Raw genomic sequence first — 18,993 nt, 5'->3', positions numbered from 1 at the left:
TTACTTGTTCTAATATTTATTTAGCTGTCACTTTTGGCATTGATGGTTGGAATTTACTTGTAGCTTCCCTCACTGTTCTTCTTGTAGGTGGTGGACATCGATCATGACCCTAGTAAGTCAGAAGACAGGCTAGAGTATGATCTGGAATGGCTGGCAATTCTGAAGGCCACTAACGAGTTGGTTAATGTTACACCCAAAATGTGGAATATGCCAGAAAACAACGGCCTCCATGCTAGGTAAGTCACAAAGAGATATGTGCCTGGGGAAGTGCTTACATTATCTTAATAGCCAATAAACAAAAGCTCTTCAAATCTGTGGTAGTGGTTAGATTAAAAATGTTATAACTGTTTCTTTCGCTTTTGTTTATTAAAAAAAAAAAAAAAAGTACAATAAGCAGTAAAAACAATGGCCTTTAGGCCACCCCTTGTATGCTATTGGTTTGCATGTTTTTCATGGTTTGCCACTGCATGACTAAACCGTCCTAAATACAACAGTTGCGGCCCCCTTGCCAGCAATATTAAGTGCAGCTGGGGCGGCCTCGCTGTGGCCTGCTGAGAGAGACAGTGGTGCAGCCCATGGGAACCATGCTGCTTCCTACTCATTGCTGGGGACAAACCCTCTGGAGTCTGTTGGAGTCAGTGGTGGGAATAGTGTTTCCCCGGACCATGGTGTGCAGCATTTGCTGTGGGTACTGTCTGCTTCCCTCTCCCACTGGGGTCCGGTCAGGCCGACGGGCTGCCGCGCCTGGACTTAAGGAGGTTGGCAGACGTGCCTGTGAAGCCGGACTAAGTGCTGGCCAGCCTGGTGCAGTGTCGTGGCCCTGTGGTGTTAATTGCCCCACCCTGCCTCCTCGAACTGGATCATCGTGCCGCGACCCGTACCTTGGTGCAACAGATCACGGCCCGGAAGGGGCCGGCACTGAAGCGTTGCATTCGCAGATACTCAGCTGGGGGGAGTCGAGCAGGCTGGTGGCTGCTCGCATCGGAGCGCGGGTGCTTTTACCCTCCTTGAGAGGCCTTTGCTTTATTGCACCGGGAAGGGCACACTTTGTAATACTCTGTGTCCGTGTCCACTGCCTTTGCTGTAACAGTATTGGGTAGGATTGACTCTCAGAGAACCTCATTCAAATAGTCATCATTCAGTAATAGTGACTTTCCTGGCAAAATGTCAGGCACAACACTGACCCTGTATAACAGCCCTAGTGAAATGTTGATTGAACTATGCACACATCCATATTATTTTGGTACACAGGGGGGGACTTTAATTGACAGCTGTATTCAATGCATGCACTGAGGTGAGGCCATATATCTTTTTTTTTTTTGTCCTCCTACAACCCAGCCACCAGGTCTTTCTTCGGTCTGACACCAAACCATGCTCCTTGGCCCGGGGAGGAACCAAAGGCCTCCTTCTTTCTCTCTCACCAAACCTCCTCACTATGTGAGAGACCGCAGGGAGGGAATAATCATCGGACAAAAATTCTATGCACTTACCAACAGTGCATCCAACCAAGCTTTAAAAGGTAGCCAAAATTTCTTTGCCCTAGTGATACCCATTACCGTATCCATTTTAAATACATATTCCACTTGATCCACCCATTCTTTATAAGAGGGAATAATACTACCCACCCTTTTCCTACAGATTTCTCTTATAGCTAATAAAACTGCATAAAATACCCACTCCTGCATATCTGCCCTTAAATTTATTAACTGCTCCGATCTGCCAAACATAACTAATAGTGGGGTAATCTCGATCTCAACCTCCAACACTTCCGAAATCGTATGTCTCCCTTGCGTCCCAAAAAAATTTAATCGCCGAACACTCGAAAAACATATGAACGTCCGACGCTTTTTCCAACCCACACTTTCCACATTTAATCACCTCAACTTTCGCCATCTTGGACAATCTGTATGGAGAAAAAAAACCTCTATGTAATGTAAATTATATGTTCTGATGGATACAACTACCTGTGGATTCCTCACCTAATGAATACTCCCATGGCGCCAGCATTCGACGGAAATCTTCTTCCTAGTCTCTGCACATCGACGAGGACGTCACTCTAGCCCACGCGACGCCGTCTGACGTCATACAGGCAATAAGAGGTCCTCGACGACGTGCCGACGTCAGTTCCCTTTTTTCCGTGCATTCGAAACGGTTATCTTCGAGGGAGCAACTGTTACTTTCGTGGTTACAGTGTATTTTTTGCTGCGTAGTCCTTCTCTGCAGTAATAATGTCGCAGAGAAAGTCTGGTTTTAAGCCTTGTCGTGAGTGTGGGGGCAAGATGTCAGTTACGGATCCTCACTCCGACTGCCTTTGGTGTTTGAGCTCCGACCACGACGTCTCGACTTGCGATTCATGCCAGCACATGAATCCAAAGGCCCTCAAGGAACGTGAGGCTAAGTTGTTTATGGCGAAGTCGAAGAAAGAAAAACATCACAAGAAGTCTTCTTCGCCAAGGCATCAGCGTCATCGAGACTCCCGGCGCCGTAGAGATTCACGGCGCCATTCAAGCTAGGAGACTCGTTCCAGGTCTTCGGATCGGCGCCAGAGGACTTGGGAGGTCAGTCCCACGGTCACGCCGCATCCGTCGACGCCGTTGCCCTCTCCGGCGTCACTGACTTCACCTGGACAGGCGTCGGTGATTGAGTGGTGCAGCCTCTGGTGTTGTCTCCGGCGTCGCAGACGTCGAGGTCGGGGTCGCCTTCGATACAGGCACCCCAGTATCCGGCTTTTCCCACCCCTGGAGCCGATAGTACCGCATGCCTAAATGCGATGTATACCATCTTCCAACAGATGGCTCCAGGGGGTGCTCCGGCTGGCCCTTTGGCCTTTTCATTGGGTGATCCTGCGCCTCTACGGCCGGCACCCTTTATGCCCTTTCTCCCTTTTGGGAACGTGGGCTCGGCGCCGGTGTCGGCGCCGGTGGCCGCTCCGGTGGCTTCAGAGGGATTGGCCCCGGAGATTTCCATCCCGTCAACGTCGGGATTTCGTCCTGTGACTCCGGTGGGTCCATCAGCTCTGTGTTCTCTACGTCCTGCTCTTTCATCGGCGCCGAAGTTACCTGTGGCGCCGGACGCGGCGTCGGTTGCTTCTGGGGATCGGTGCCGATCTTCGGCGGAGGCCATGTCGACTCCGCGTATCGAGCAGAGGCTTCATTCGAGGAGACGTGCTCTCCGTTTATTAGAGGAGCAGGAGTACCAACGAGTCCTGGAGGAAGGAGAACTAGAGGACTCTGGGGATGGACTGCATGGTCTGGATACAGCCAGTGGGCTGGACACTTCCCCTGAGTGGGATCTTTCGTCTCCAGGGGAATACACGGAGGAGGCTGCTTCCTTTCACGCTGTGGTACGGAAGGCAGCTAACTTTCTGGACCTACCTTTGCCGGTGGCAGAGGCAAAGCAGAATCTTCTGACAGAGGTGCTACATCCGGCCTCCGCTGCGGCGGAGCCTCTCTTGCCGTTTAATGACGCTTTGCTGGATCCGGTGCTAGAGGTGTGGAAGAGACCAGTATCTTCCCCAGCGGTTCATAGGGCCGTGGCTAGGAGGTATCGAGCTGCACCATCTGACCCTGGCTTTCTTTCTAGACACCCTACGCCGGAGAGCTTGGTGGTGCAGGCCTCCTGTTCATCTAAATCAGCGCCTGGTTCTTTCCCGACGGTGCCTGGGGACAGGGACTCGAAGAAACTGGATGCGCAGTCCAAGAATTTTTTTTCGTCCTGCAGTCTGGCGTTGAAGGCCACCAACGCAACTTGTATTCTGGGGAGATATATCCATGCTCTGATGGATGACATTTCCTCATCATTTACGGAGCTTCCCCAGGGTCTTTTGGATGTTGTTTCGGACACCCAGGCTGCCGCGACCCAGATTATTCAGTCTGGGCTGGACACGACCGACTCGGTGGCCAGAGCAATGGGCACGGCTGTGGTGGCAAGGAGACAGGCCTGGCTCCGTAATTCGGGGTTTTCTGCGGATGTGCAGTCAACCCTATTGGATCTCCCTTTTGATGGGGACAAACTGTTTGGGGCCAAGGCTGATTCGGCCTTGGAGCGATTTAAGGAGAGCAGGGCCACAGCCAAATCGTTAGGACTCCAAGCTCCTTCTTCCTCTGCCTCTTCCAGATTTTTCAGGAGGTTTCGTGGATTTGGGCGAGTCTTCACGAAGGTGATGTCGGTGGTTGCGGCAGAGCTCAGAAGGAAGGGGATAGCAGTATTCCCTTACTTGGACGACTGGTTGATCAAAGCCAAGTCTCCGGAGCTTGTGTCGCATCATCTGCAGTCAACGACTCAGTTGTTGTTCGACCTGGGTTTTTCGGTGAACAAGCCCAAATCTCACCTGGAGCCCTCTCAGCGCCTCCTGTTCATAGGGGCAGTACTGGATACAACATTGAGTCGAGCCTTTCCTCCGCCTCAGCGGATTCAAGATATTCAGGAATTGGTTCCAATGTTTCGAAATTGAGCGGTAGTTCCAGTCCTCAAGGTCCTTCGTCTGCTCGGTCTGTTCGCCTCCTGCATTCTGTTGGTCACGCATCCTCGCTGGCACATGAGGGCTCTTCAGTGGTGCCTCCGAAGGCAGTGGTCTCAACACAAAGGAGATCTAGAAGGTGCTGTCATGATCTCCAGAGATGCTGCTGTGGACTTGAAGTGGTGGATTGCGAGCAACAATCTTTCACAAGGAAAGCAGTTCGCGCAGTCGCCACCAGTGGCCACGGTCATAACAGATGCTTCCACTCTAGGGTGGGGAGCTCATCTGGGGGATCTGGAGATCAAAGGCCTTTGGTCTCCAGAGGAGCAGATGTTTCATATCAATCTGTTAGAGTTACGGGCTGTACGTCTGGCTCTCAAGGCCTTTCTCCCTTCCCTTCGTGGTCAGTCGGTACAGGTCCTGACGGACAATACTACCACGATGTGGTACATAAACAAACAGGGAGGAGTAGGGTCGTACCTTCTCTGCAGAGAAGCTCTTCGACTATGGTCCTGGGCAAAGGACCATCAGATTTGCTTGGTAGCAAATCTGGCCGGGGTCTTGAATGTACGTGCGGACGGTCTCAGTCGCCAATTCTCGGCAGACCACGAGTGGCGTCTCCATCCAGATCAAGCCCGTTTGATCTTCCAAAGGTGGGGGTTTCCTCGGGTAGATCTGTTTGCCACTCTGGAGAACGCGCATTGTCCGTTATTCTGCAGCCTCCAGTATCCGATGCAGGGAGCGTTGGGGGACGCGTTTCAAATAACCTGGTGCGTCCAGTTGCTTTACGCGTTTCCTCCCATACCCTTGATTCCTCGAGTATTGAGGAAGATTCGCCAAGACCGGGCGCTAGTCATCTTAATAGCTCCGGATTGGCCAAGGAGGGTGTGGTACTCCGACCTTCTCCAACTCTCAATGTGCCCTCCGCTCCGTCTCCCTTTCAGGGCAGACCTCCTCTCGCAGTCGCAGGTTTTACACCCCAACCTCCAGAGTCTGCACCTACATGCCTGGAGATTGAATGGGGCAACCTGAGTTCCTTCTCTCTCCCGCCTGATGTAGTGGATGTTATATTAGCGGCCAGGCGACACTCCACTAAATCTATCTACGCTAATAGGTGGTCTAAATTTGTTGCGTGGTGTGGAGAGAGGCAGATTGATCCCTTACATGCTCATCTATCGGACGTTTTGTCTTTTGCTCTGTCTCTAGCGCAGAAAGGTTGTGCAGTGGCTACCATTAAGGGTTATTTGTCGGCCTTGTCAGCCTTCATTTGTCTTCCAGACCAACCATCGTTATTTAAATCCCCTATTGTTATCAGATTCTTGAAAGGTCTTCTAAATAAATATCCTCCAAAACCATTTGTTATGCCGCAATGGGATTTGTCCTTGGTCCTGACTTTCCTTATGGGGTCCCCTTTCGAGCCTATGCATTCTTGCCCCTTAAGGTATTTGGTTATAAAAACAGTTTTTCTGGTAGCTATAACATCTGCAAGGAGAGTGAGTGAGTTGCAGGCCTTATCGGTAAAGCCCCCTTATACAACTTTTTATGGGGATAAGGTGGTGTTGAGGACCAAGGCTGCTTTCCTCCCGAAGGTTGTTTCACCCTTCCATTTGGCTCAGACAATTACTTTGTCCACGTTCTATCCTCCGCCTCATCCTTCTAAAGAGGAAGAAATACTGCACCGTCTGGACCCAAAGAGGGCGTTGAGCTTCTTTATTGATAGAACAAAGGATTTCAGGCTGGAGGATCAGCTGTTCATCGGGTACGTGGGCAAGAGGAGAGGAAAGGCAGTCCACAAGAGAACACTCTCCAGGTGGGTGGTTCTTTGCATTAAAATCTGTTACTCTTTGGCAAAGAAGGATCCTCCTGAGGGCATTAGAGCTCATTCCACCAGAGCTAAGTCGGCCACTTCGGCCTTGGCCAGAGGTGTTCCTGTGGTCGACATCTGCAAGGCCGCAACTTGGTTGTCCCTTCACACTTTTGCGAAACATTACTGTTTGGACTCTGAGGTCAGAAGGGACGGCCATTTTGCACGGTCAGTGCTGCAGGATTTCTTGGTTTGACCATTTAGGCACCCGCCACCGGGCGTGGTACTGCTTTGGGACTCTATTCATTAGGTGAGGAATCCACAGGTAGTTGTATCCATCAGAAGAACGAGTTACTTACCTTCGGTAACGACTTTTCTGGTGGATACATTAGCTACCTGTGGATTCCTCACAGTCCCACCGGCCTCCCCGTTGCCTTTCTGGTCTTACCAAGTAATCCTTGAGTGCGCTCCTCTTGGTCTTCAAGGTTGCAATAGATGTTGTATAAATGGATACTTGTGTATATTTATCTGTATATATATATATATATATATATATATATGTATATATCTTTGTGTACATACATGATTTGCATATATTTGTTTGTTATATTAAATTTACAGCTATTCATTGCAATATTGTGTATTTTACAAGGTTATGGGATGTTGCCTTGCTCTTTCATTGCATTGGGTTGTTGTTCTCATGCACGTAAAAAATGTTGGTACTGACGTCGGCGAGGACCTCTTATTGCCTGTATGACGTCAGACGGCGTCGCGTGGGCTAGAGTGATGTCCTCGTCGACGTGCAGAGACTAGGAAGAAGATTTCCGTCGAATGCTGGCGCCATGGGAGTATTCATTAGGTGAGGAATCCACAGGTAGCTAATGTATCCACCAGAAAAGTCGTTACCGAAGGTAAGTAACTCGTTCATTTGGTCTAAACAGAGCAGGTTTCACCACTTGATATAGCGTGCGCATAGACACCTCCCAAGCCTCCACCAACTGTAACTCCGGGAAAACATCACCCCAGAGTTCTTTAGGCAGATTAAATTCACCGTCCCCCAGCCTCTAGCAACTCCCAATACCATGATGCCACAAATTTGTTTGGGAGGGGTCTACCAAAATGTTATCCTCTATCTGGGACTGCCAACCACATCTTAATATCCTTAGCTATCCACCCTTTCAATTGCAGATATTTTAATCTCGACAAAGCCCCACCTGTCTTCTGCGACATTTCCTCCCAAGACAGCAAGACTACTTCCTTTACTAACTCTCCCCAGTGTTTAAAACCTGCCTTTTTAATTGGGGTGGCCAAAACATCCTTCAAACACTCTGGGGTACCTGGCGAGTCCCAAATAGGTGACCATTTGCTATAATAATCAATCCCCACTAGGGACCTGACACTGAACCATAATTGGGCAGCATCTCTCAGAAGTTTCAGCTTAATTTTTTTGAATAATTTAGGATCCCAAAATTTGAACAAATAATAATTCAACCCCTTCTTTACCAGGTAAGTATGAGGCCATATATCTTTGATTATACTCCCACCCTGAGATGAAGTAAGCTTCTCCAAGGTTAATAGACTTTACGGGGGATTGGAGATCCACAAGGAGCCCTGTTGGGGCCACCAAATTCCACAGTCTGCAGTAGGTACTTCTAGTTTTATGAGGTAGGGGAATGGGGGACGTTTTGGGATTGAATTGTTAATGGTTCTTTCTATGCGCAGACCGACCGAGCACATGCACCTTCGTGCACCCTTCCTTACAAATTCCTATCCTACCCACAGTGTATGAGCATAGTTGAGTCAGTTGGTCCACAGGGCACTATCAGAGTTCTGTAATGGAACTTAAGGGGGATACTAGACAAGGTTAAGTGTGGTGCAGTCCTAAAATATGCAAAGAGACAAGGAACTGATGTAGTAATGCTACAAGAAACTAATTTCCTTGGCAACAAAGCCCTTTGCCTCACTAGATTTGGCTATTGTCAGGTGTTCCATGCAGGCTTCATAAGGGTGTCTAGAGGAGCTTGTATTCTTATACATCAGAATCTTTCGTTTCTGGTCACTGAAACTTGGGTTGACTGCTTAGGCCACTATATGGTTGTCACGGGTACCCTATATGGCGAACCCATCACACTATGTTAAATATATGTCCCCCTCAGCTGGGACAATCATTTGTAGATCAATTTGTCTGTGGGGAGAGTTCTCCCCTATGGCCTAACCGTGGTGGGGGTGGGGGGAGACTGAAACAATGTAATGGATCCTCAGGTGGGTAGATGGCATGTGCAAGGAACTACAACGTGCCTGGTAAAGTGACCTGGCTTGCTTCCCTGATGTTGAAACTGTGACTGTCAAATGCCTGGAGAATACACCACCCATTAGATTTACGGTACACGTATTTTTCAACGGCACTCTGGTCCTTCTCCTGGCTAGATTATTTTTATGTGGCCACTTACGTACACAGAACACTCAACACCAACATTTTGACTCAAGAGTTATCCAACCACTCGCCGATAGCTATAAACTATGCATCTTGGGCCCTAACGACCTGCCTTTCGTTGGCGACTTATTTCTTGGCACCTATGGCTTCCCCCATGTAGAACACACATTATGCAATTTATAGAGAAGTACTTCCTCTTTAATTAGGGTATTAAGGAGTTTGCAGCGATCCTTTGGGAGGCCTTCAAACCGGCACTCCAATTGGAGGGCATAAATTATTGTACCGGGGAATGCCGCCGTAAGAAACTGAGCCTGTCAGACATCAAGTCTCAGATAGCTCAATGGCAGTGGGGACTAGCTCAGCAGCAAAACCACCAGATGCTAATAGATAAAGCCAGGTAGACATAGCGGGCGGCACAGAGCCGCATCTACCAATGGGACAACAAGTCAAGTAACCTGCTTAGTATATTGTCAGATGGCCTGCTGGCCCATTGTACGCCTTCTCCTTTTGGACCCCAATGGGACTGTGATTGCAAACAGCTTTGCTGCCTACTTTGCGAGGGTGTATGCCCAACGTGAAGACTTTCCCCAACAGTAGATAATGTACATTTGTAGCCGTCTTGTCCCACACGACCCTCTTGGGCTCAGCAAGAGCCCAACTAGACTAAGATCTGAGAGGCAGAGCTCTCGGCGGGCCTCTTGGGCATGCAGTCTGGCAAGCCCCCAGGGCCTGCAGTCTGGCAAGTCCCCAGGTCCCAATAGACGGCCGTGTGAATTTTTCAAGACATACATGCCCAAACTCAGGAAACGCCTCCTAGCAGTCATACATGCTGTCGGCGCAGAGAAGTCACCAGGCTGATCACAGGAAGAACATTCCTCATATCGTCCCATCTCCCTCCTTAGCAGAGAAGCCTAGGTACTAGCTAAGACTAGCAAATAGACGGGTTGTCACATTTCCAACCTGTTCACCCAGACCAGGTATGTTTATGCTTGGCAGAGCCACAACATCAGACATGTGTCCAATGGGCTCGCAAAGCAGATCACCATGGGCAACCTGCCACCATACTTTTGGATGACGTAGTTAAGGCATTTGACCCAGTCACCAGAACTACATGATCATACTGCTGACCCTGTTGAACCTTGGCCCCAGGTTCCTTCGGTATGCTCATTTACTATATTCCAAGTTGCGGTCAGGGTCGCTGGTCACATATCTGATCCGTTCTCAATCCAGCATGAAATGCGTCAGGGGTGTCCTCTTTCCCCACTATTATTTGTCCTGGTCATGGAGCCCTAGGTGGGCTGGGTCCAGATGGATGCACAGGTGTGGGGATTTGAGTGGGCAAGAATCCCTCAAACGGACTCGCTCTCTACGCAGGTGACCTGTTATTCTTTGTTACTGACCCTGAGGTGACAGGGCCGAGACCTCCAGATATTGCGCATTTTTGTCACTTCCAAATCTGTAGTGTTTCCGGTAAATGGTTATACGGGGCCGATAGCCTGGGCCCCAGATTTACAAAGAGAGACCTATGGCTTTAAGTACCTTGAGGTGTTTATGAATCCTGGCACTACACTCTCCCGACCGTGCAATATGGAGGCTATCCTAGCTCAGGTGAGGGAGGAGATGCGGACTTGGTCACTACTGCCCTTGTCACTTACCGGCTGCTCAGTGATCTTTAAAATGGTGTCCTTGCACTGGCTGCTTTATCAACTACAAAATCACCCTCATCCAGTCCCCAGGTCTAATAAAATCCTTACTGGGTTTCCTTGGGGTGGCCAATTGCCCTACGAATTGCCGTGGCCAAATGTTTTCAGGCAAAATTTAACAGCGGCATTGCAGCTGAGGACGTATCCTCCTATTACTTTGCCTCTAATCTGCTGATCATCAACAAATTGTGGTGTGACCAATGGGGAGATCCGGCAAATGCGGTGGAAAGGTGGAGAGATGGGAGATGGGCGTGGTTCCTCTGCTGGAGTAGCTTTATGGGGAGGGGTAGGCACAACAGTCTTCCTCCAGTACCACGGGTAGTACTGACCACGTTGGAAAACACTACGCTGAATGGGATGGTTGGAGAGGCTCATGGAACAGACACTACTATGGCACGGTTCTGTATAGCAACAGGGGACCCAATTGGAGAGTTTTAGGAAATGGGACATTTCTGCATTGGGAGATGTAATGTATGACACAGTCCTGAAATCTGTACAGGAGCTCTAACAAGTTTAAACTTCATCATAGTCAATTTCATCGTTATCTGCAACTTCGCCCTCCACACATCCCTTATACAATAATGAATTATAATCCTCTGGAGCAATGGTTCTTCTCCCCTCCTCCCCCCCCCCCCCCCCCTCCCTCTTCGAAAAATAAAAATCATTGGGGCCCCCCCTTCAGAATTTTTTCACAATTATTTTATAAAGATGGCAATGTTTAAATATAACGTTGCAGTTAAGTACTGTTACCTTTTTAAAAATGCAATAAGATGTTTTTGCTTTTAACAAACAATTATTTGTGTAATGACTATTTTGACCAGAGCTTGGTATCCCCCCCGGATCACTTGAAACCCCACTAGGGGGGCAAAGATGTAAGACATTTTCAGTGGTAGCTCATAGTGCGTAGATCTTCTCACGTGCTGGACGGTTGTTAACAGCTTACTTGATCTGGATTGAAGTCTAATAACTTTTTGCGCATATCTACGGTGACTACGAATTTAATGAATCAAATGCGGAATTGGATGTTGGAACAGTCCATCCTGATCATGGCCTGTCAGCAAGTTCTTATTCGCAAGTTATGGCTTTAACAGGCAGATTTCCTTCCTTTTAAACTCCGGACATGTGCACAAAAGATGGACTGTGGTGGGATCAACCGTATCTGCAATTTTGAGCTGAATTTGTCCGCACCCATAGAGGGTTGCAGTCCTTTGAAGGAAATAGACCAAATCTGTGTAGCAGAAGCCTCATTTTTCAAATTGAGAACGGTTGTCCTAGATATTGTTGGGGGCATGAAAGTTATTATGAATTAATAACATACCATGAGTGGGATCTGAAAGCCGGTTTATCCTTTAGAATCAGTTTTTTTCGCCATATGGTTTGCAGCTTTTTTTTTTTTTTAAGAGATTATGGTTTATGAAGGTCTGCTATAGAGTTTGTAATCCTAGTTGTTTAAGGGAGCAATTTAGGAGATCGAGCCATTGATTAGATCTGCACAAAGGATTGCTTGGCATTTCCTCCAAAATGTAATGACTTAACACATCTTGATTTGCAGCTTTTATTTTGTGCATTAGTTTGATGAATTAGAGCTTTCTAGCAGTAAGAGGATTGTGGAGCCCAAATTCCTAACGAATCTGGCTCTGAGCTGAATTTATGGGTAGTAGAACATCTATTTGAGCCTCTTAAGGTTGCCACTGGTTATTAGTGTTCCTGAGTGATTTATTAGTTCCATGGGGAGGTTTTTTATTTAGAATGATTATGACCTTGGGGTGATGGTAACTTTCTGCAATCGCCTCTATTTCAAATTTGGTTATTTTGTGTTGTTAAATTTAGATTGACAAACGTAAGTCGCGAATAGTATTCCTATATATAGTGAAGTGGGTTGGTTAGCTGGAATAACATCAATGTATCTCCTATTGAGAGCACTGATGCCTAAGGACTCGAGTTTTGTCAGCAGCTGTTCCCCTGGTAGGTCACGTTTTTGGGGGATATGAACCATGATGATGCCATAGCATGTCTTGACCGTTATCCTCATATCAGTGTTACCAGGGTGCAGGCTTCTGGAAAATCATAATTAAGTGGGTAATGACCCCTCTAATTATTTGATGCAAGTTTTTTTTTTTAAATAATTTTTAGCATGTTTCTAGCATTGATGTACAGGGAGTGCAGAATTATTAGGCAAGTTGTATTTTTGAGGATTAATTTTATTATTGAACAACAACCATGTTCTCAATGAACCCAAAAACACATTAATATCAAAGCTGAATATTTTTGGAAGTAGTTTTTAGTTTGTTTTTAGTTTTAGCTATGTTAGGGGGATATCTGTGTGTGCAGGTGACTATTACTGTGCATAATTATTAGGCAACTTAACAAAAAACAAATATATACCCATTTCAATTATTAATTATTACCAGTGAAACCAATATAACATCTCAACATTCACAAATATACATTTCTGACATTCGAAAACAAAACAAAAACAAATCAGTGACCAATATAGCCACCTTTCTTTGCAAGGACACTCAAAAGCCTGCCATCCATGGATTCTGTCAGTGTTTTGATCTGTTCACCATCAACATTGCGTGCAGCAGCAACCACAGCCTCCAGACACTGTTCAGAGAGGTGTACTGTTTTCCCTCCTTGTAAATCTCACATTTGATGATGGACCACAGGTTCTCAATGGGGTTCAGATCAGGTGAACAAGGAGGCCATGTCATTAGATTTCCTTCTTTTATACCCTTTCTTGCCAGCCACGCTGTGGAGTACTTGGACGCGTGTGATGGAGCATTGTCCTGCATGAAAATCATGTTTTTCTTGAAGGATGCAGACTTCTTCTTGTACCACTGCTTGAAGAAGGTGTCTTCCAGGAACTGGCAGTAGGACTGGGAGTTGAGCTTGACTCCATCCTCAACCCGAAAAGGCCCCACAAGCTCATCTTTGATGATACCAGCCCAAACCAGTACTCCACCTCCACCTTGCTGGCGTCTGAGTGGGACTGGAGCTCTCTGCCCTTTACCAATCCAGCCACGGGCCCATCCATCTGGCCCATCAAGACTCACTCTCATTTCATCAGTCCATAAAACCTTAGAAAAATCAGTCTTGAGATATTTCTTGGCCCAGTCTTGACGTTTCAGCTTGTGTGTCTTGTTCAGTGGTGGTCGTCTTTCAGCCTTTCTTACCTTGGCCATGTCTCTGAGTATTGCACACCTTGTGCTTTTGGGCACTCCAGTGATGTTGCAGCTCTGAAATATGGCCAAACTGGTGGCAAGTGGCATCGTGGCAGCTGCATGCTTGACTTTTCTCAGTTCATGGGCAGTTATTTTGCGCCTTGGTTTTTCCACACGCTTCTTGCGACCCTGTTGACTATTTTGAATGAAACGCTTGATTGTTCGATGATCACGCTTCAGAAGCTTTGCAATTTTAAGAGTGCTGCATCCCTCTGCAAGATATCTCACTATTTTTGACTTTTCTGAGCCTGTCAAGTCCTTCTTTTGACCCATTTTGCCAAAGGAAAGGAAGTTGCCTAATAATTATGCACACCTGATATAGGGTGTTGATGTCATTAGACCACACCCCTTCTCATTACAGAGATGCACATCACCTAATATGCTTAATTGGTAGTAGGCTTTCGAGCCTATACAGCTTGGAGTAAGACAACATGCATAAAGAGGATGATGTGGTCAAAATACTCATTTGCCTAATAATTCTGCACTCCCTGTATACATTAAATGTTAACATATGACCGGGTTGTATCCCTGAACTGGGCTTCATTGCGAATTGGTTGCAGAGTCTCAGATAGGGTATCTGGGATTTTTTATTTTTTATTATTGTTTTATTTTAATTTAGATCAGCTTTTACAGAACAAGACAACCTTCCTGTGGGCCTGCCAGGAGTGTTGTGGGTTAATTTGTGCAAGCTTTCAAAGCCATTGAAATGTCAGTCTGGTTCCAAGCTTCCTGGGGGCAAATACTATCAAAGGAGCCAAGAAATCCTGTAATAAGCTCGACAAAAATTGGTGATTGACCTGCCGTTCGATAAACAGAGCAAGGTTTCCAAAGCTTTTAGGATAAAGAGGATCAGGAGACAAAAAATAGCAACCTCCGCGCTGTTCCATGCCACTAGTGTTGACTCCCTTCATGGGTGTGCTTCAGCCTGAAGAAAGTGAATTGATAAGATGTCCTTGGATGAAAGATCTGTGATGTTCTGGGTGGGCTGCGGAAGTGCCCTCTCAACTAATAATTCGGATAGAAAATTGGTTTGTCTGGTATTTGAGGGAATGGAAGGGTCTATGGAATGGCCACTGGTGCCTGGGCGGGAACTTGGAATCTCCAGGACGCTCTTACTGCTAGAATGTGTCTTGAAAGAATTGACTAGTCGCACACAATGGATCTAATTGTTGTCTGGGAAGCCGTTTTTGTAAGCGATCTGATGAGGCTATTCATAACATACTTGGCATCCAGTTCATTGGAGAATGAAAGGGAGGAATGAACCCCCTCCTGCGGTGTACGGTTTCTCTGGTGGCATGTAGGCCTTTTCACGGTCTGTTTTAATGTTGCTACTTGTGGCGTATTTAAAGGCCTGTGGTGTTTTATTTTCATAGGGCCTGAACTGAACTGTAGACAGTTCCCTTGGGAATTAGGTAGTGCAGGAAAGGTCGAACCAGGGGCGGCCTTTAGTTGTAATTTGATCTTATAAGGTGAGGCCACGAGCTCTTATGTAGGTGGCCTGGAGGTATTGCTTTGTCATGAGATAGGTGTGATGAGAGAGGGGCACAATGGGGGGACAAGGAGTGTCTTATCTGGATTTACAGGTTGACTTGACAAGATGGTGAATAGTTTTAGGGCTAGTTATTTGGTTTTACAAGATTTGTAACTCTCTGAGCCTTCAGATTGTTGTTAACTTTTTTGTTGGCTTTAGTCGGCCCTAGTACCTATGTGTGTAAGGACTGATGTGTTTTTTACCTTTTTACCTCGAAAGTTACTATGCTGAGATTGTCCGGAAGTTCTAATAGTTTCTGTTACAGACTGGCAGGCACAGTAGTCCTTCTTTGTAAATAGGCTTACTTTTAAGGCAAGCTTTGAGTGGTCATCTGAAACTGCACTGTTCATGACAGATGCAAAGTTTCTCCTTCTTTTGTCAGTTTCTACGATCGTTGAAGCCACTAATTTTAATAAGTCAATTTTGAGTTCCAGCTTGGTAGATTGATAATTAGGGCTTTTTAACTGATTGGTCTACTAAGCTTAGTAAGGTCTGCCAGTGCACTTGAAAACTGCCTTCACCGTTGAGTGGCTTCAAGGAGGTTGCTTGATTAAGTTTAGACCGAGAACACTTTAACCCAGATGTTGACTGGAAGAAGAAATATAAAGCTGTGGCGCTTTGAGTTGAAAATTCTAAAGTCGATAGGGGTTATAGATTTATTTTTCATTATCTTCCTTCACTAAGGAAGAGTTGGCGGGGGTCTTGTTGGCGCTTAGACGCTGTGACACCACGCACTGTTGAGGACTAAAAGATTAACCAAAACCCAGCTAGTTTAAACTTGCTAACTGTGGTGAAAGATCAATTCACTGAGAAATAGAAATTGGACATGGGAAATGCTTATGTAGTTTTTTTCTTTCGTTAAGCAGTGGAGACCAGACCGGGAAACTTCCTTTCCCAGTTAGTTCCCCAAATGTATGTTTGTCAACTGTAAAGGAGCCATCCTTGTGTCTGTTCTTTTGCTTTATCCTGTAGCAAAGAAGCAGGTTTATCGCCTTTCTTAAATGGTCTGAACGCATTTTAACTTTGTTGCTGCAAAAGCTTATGAGGTTCTAAAAAGTACGATTAATTAACATTTGAAGAATTCCATTACTGTGAAAAGGTTTCCAGAGATTCAAACTTTTCATTGTGTAAGTTCAGCCATTTAAAAGCATTCCAGCAATACTCAATCTGGCATTCTCAGCATGTGCCTTTGTACAGTCCTTATTAAATTGAAGAGCACTCCTTAGGCACAACTCAAGCACTCATTAAGCAGTTTGTAGGGTATTGGTGTGCTACTGCATCGTGGGTCGTACCTTGGGGTACCTTTAAAGTTCCTTCTTTCTGGCGTTGGCTGGCAACTAGGATGAGTGGTGGGTCAGATGGGTGGTAGGTGGGAGCATGCGTGCATGCAAGGTTAGTGGAGACTATTCACAAAAAAATAGCCACTTACCTTGGTTGCTGTCCGACATCCTCCTCCGCTTCGGTCCGAGTTCTGCGTCTGTCTCCTCCAGGCTACCCGGGCTCCAGCCAATTCCCCTAACCAGTCCTGATAACCAGCATGAGGGAAGTGCCAGGATTGGAAGGAGCAGCGCCTCTCAGAGGTCTCAAGAAAACTGGAGGCCTGTGCTTTCTCTAACTCAGCTGTCTATGACAGCTGGGTTAGAGAGGGTTAAAATGTACGTCTGGCTACCCTCGCAAGACAATCGGCTGAAGAGTCATGTGCATTTAAAACCTAAGTGGACAGCCAGCCAACCATTCCTACCTGCTGCAGCAGTGGCCCGGCCCATCCTGGCACTCCGTTCAGGACAGATTGGTGAAAAATAAAATGGTAAGAAATTAACTTTATTACCATTTTATTTTTATATCTCTGGGGTTTATTTCTGTTAGAGGGGTGATGCCACTCTGCCCTAATGGAGGAGCCACTCCTGTCACCATACCTTCATATTATTCTAATGTTCAACAATATTTTGATAGGTGGTGGGAGTTAGGGAGATGGTGAGCTTGGTTTCCTTTTGATGGGGGGGTGGGGGGCGAGGGGGAAGAGTCTCTTCCTTGGTTGCCCAGGACTGACTGTCAAGTGCATGGGTGTCAATCTTTGGGTGTCAGTCTTTGATAGCAGTAGTGGCACGGTTATAAGAGCTTTCTGAACGTCTAAACACTTTTCTTTTATCAAGTGCGATAGCTAGGAACCGCACCTTCATGCTTGGTATTTTGTAGTACTGGCAAGTTAAATCTAAAATAATCATTGCAGATGCAACAATAACTTATTTTGTCAATTACCCCCTTAGGTGGGATTATAGCGCCACAGAAGAAGCCAAAAAAGAAGTGCTGGCTGATATGGGTCAGGACTTGAACATCCCTACTAACTTCAGCCTCACTGTTCCCTGCTATGACCCAAACAAGCCTCAGAACCATCGGGAAGCGTCTCACTTAATCAACCCACAGACGACTGAGTTTTGTGCCCAATTTGGACTGACCGACCTTAATGCCAGGGTCGGGCAGGTAGAAGCTGAAGGAGACAGTGAGGAGGATGCAGAAAGCACCGGGTCAGCCGATGATCCCAGTGAATACAGCACAGACACATCCGGCCTCTCCACCTCCATTAACCCTGACGAAATCACATTGGATGACGATGAGGATGAGACTGAGCAGGACGTTGGAGATGGGGACATTAGCTTGCAGTCTGTGGAGCCTTCCCCAGAGCACGTACCTGATTTCTCAAACAACTTTTCGGATGTACGCCTCCTCCCAGACTCAATGATTGTGTCTTCTGATGAGGCTATTGACTCCACCAATGATGAACTGGAGCGCTCTGAGAGCAGCCAGACTGACGGGGAGGGGAAGGTTCTAGAGGAACGTGCTTTGAAGCGGTTAAGTGGCGAGAATGAAAATGGGAACAGTGGCATAAAAAAAATTAAGAGGCGGAATCAGTCAATATATGCTTCTAAGGATGAAGACGAGGACTACTAACCGAGAAGTGCATTGCGCTTGGAAATAAAATGCATTTTTTTTTAATAATTTGCGCGCCAAATGCGTTCTATAGTAATGGTGAGGTCTGATTTTTAAACCATGTTTTAATATGCGTTTTTAAGCACCTTGGACTGTACGTGGATTTACAAAATTAGATTATTTCTGTTGATAAGAAAGGTGCAGCTTCTTTTTAATTTGGTAATGTTGTAGAACTTTGTGGTAAATTACTTCCCTTTGTAAAAAGTGAGTTTCTTACAACAGTAAATATACTAAGAGTTTGCTCTTTATTTTGTATATGAATGTGCTGTGTCTTGTCTTAACATACAACAAATCTCTCTCAGAGTTATGTTCAAACGTGTTAAGGGGATATTTATCTTTGAGGTTTCAACTGCATTTAGCTCAATTTTGCCTCTCACGTTTAAAAGTGTTATCTCCACAGAATGGCCATGCAAAATAGAAAAGAGAAGCAAGCTCTTAGTGAGAGATGCCACAATAGTCGCTTATGCCTTTTCTAATTCATGTAAATAACCGGTGAAAACATCAGTTGGCCCTGTCCTGATTCAAATGTGTGATCTGTAGATCATAGAGATGTCTGCAGTTGGTGCTTAACTTTATCTCACTGGGCCACCTAGTGGTCACTGTAAGTGTAGGTTGCACTCCCTGGTAGTTGGACTAATCATGTATGTACATTTATTTAAACAGTACCTAACTTTTAGGTTGCTAATATTTTAACATCTGAGCATTTGTAACTTTGTGCCCCATGTCTTTCCCCCTTTAACGAGTGGGAGGTGGACTCGGCTCACCACATCCACAATACCATTCTGGCTAGGCAGATACCAAGACTTGCATAAGCGAACAGATCAGGCTTTAATATAGAAGCACAAGCAAA

At 46.3% G+C, this 18,993-nt stretch overlaps 1 protein-coding gene across 2 annotated transcripts in view; it reads left to right on the top strand.

Annotated features, from left to right (window-relative positions):
- DBR1 (debranching RNA lariats 1) overlaps positions 1–18,398 on the top strand; it is a 57,621-nt gene extending 39,223 nt beyond the window's left edge. For both annotated transcript variants that reach the window (XM_069225752.1, XM_069225753.1), the window contains exons 8-9: positions 88–236; positions 17,423–18,398. In XM_069225752.1, coding sequence (XP_069081853.1) covers positions 88–236; positions 17,423–18,104 — 831 coding nt within the window. In that variant the 3' untranslated portion in view covers positions 18,105–18,398. The remainder of the gene's footprint in view (positions 1–87; positions 237–17,422) is intronic.
- Positions 18,399–18,993: the final 595 nt, after the last annotated feature.

The sequence above is a fragment of the Pleurodeles waltl genome, chromosome 3_1 (assembly GCF_031143425.1).
Source record: "Pleurodeles waltl isolate 20211129_DDA chromosome 3_1, aPleWal1.hap1.20221129, whole genome shotgun sequence".
Taxonomy (NCBI): domain Eukaryota; kingdom Metazoa; phylum Chordata; class Amphibia; order Caudata; family Salamandridae; genus Pleurodeles; species Pleurodeles waltl.
The sequence above is the reverse complement of the archived record's forward strand: the minus strand, read 5'-3'. Positions and strand labels throughout refer to the sequence as shown.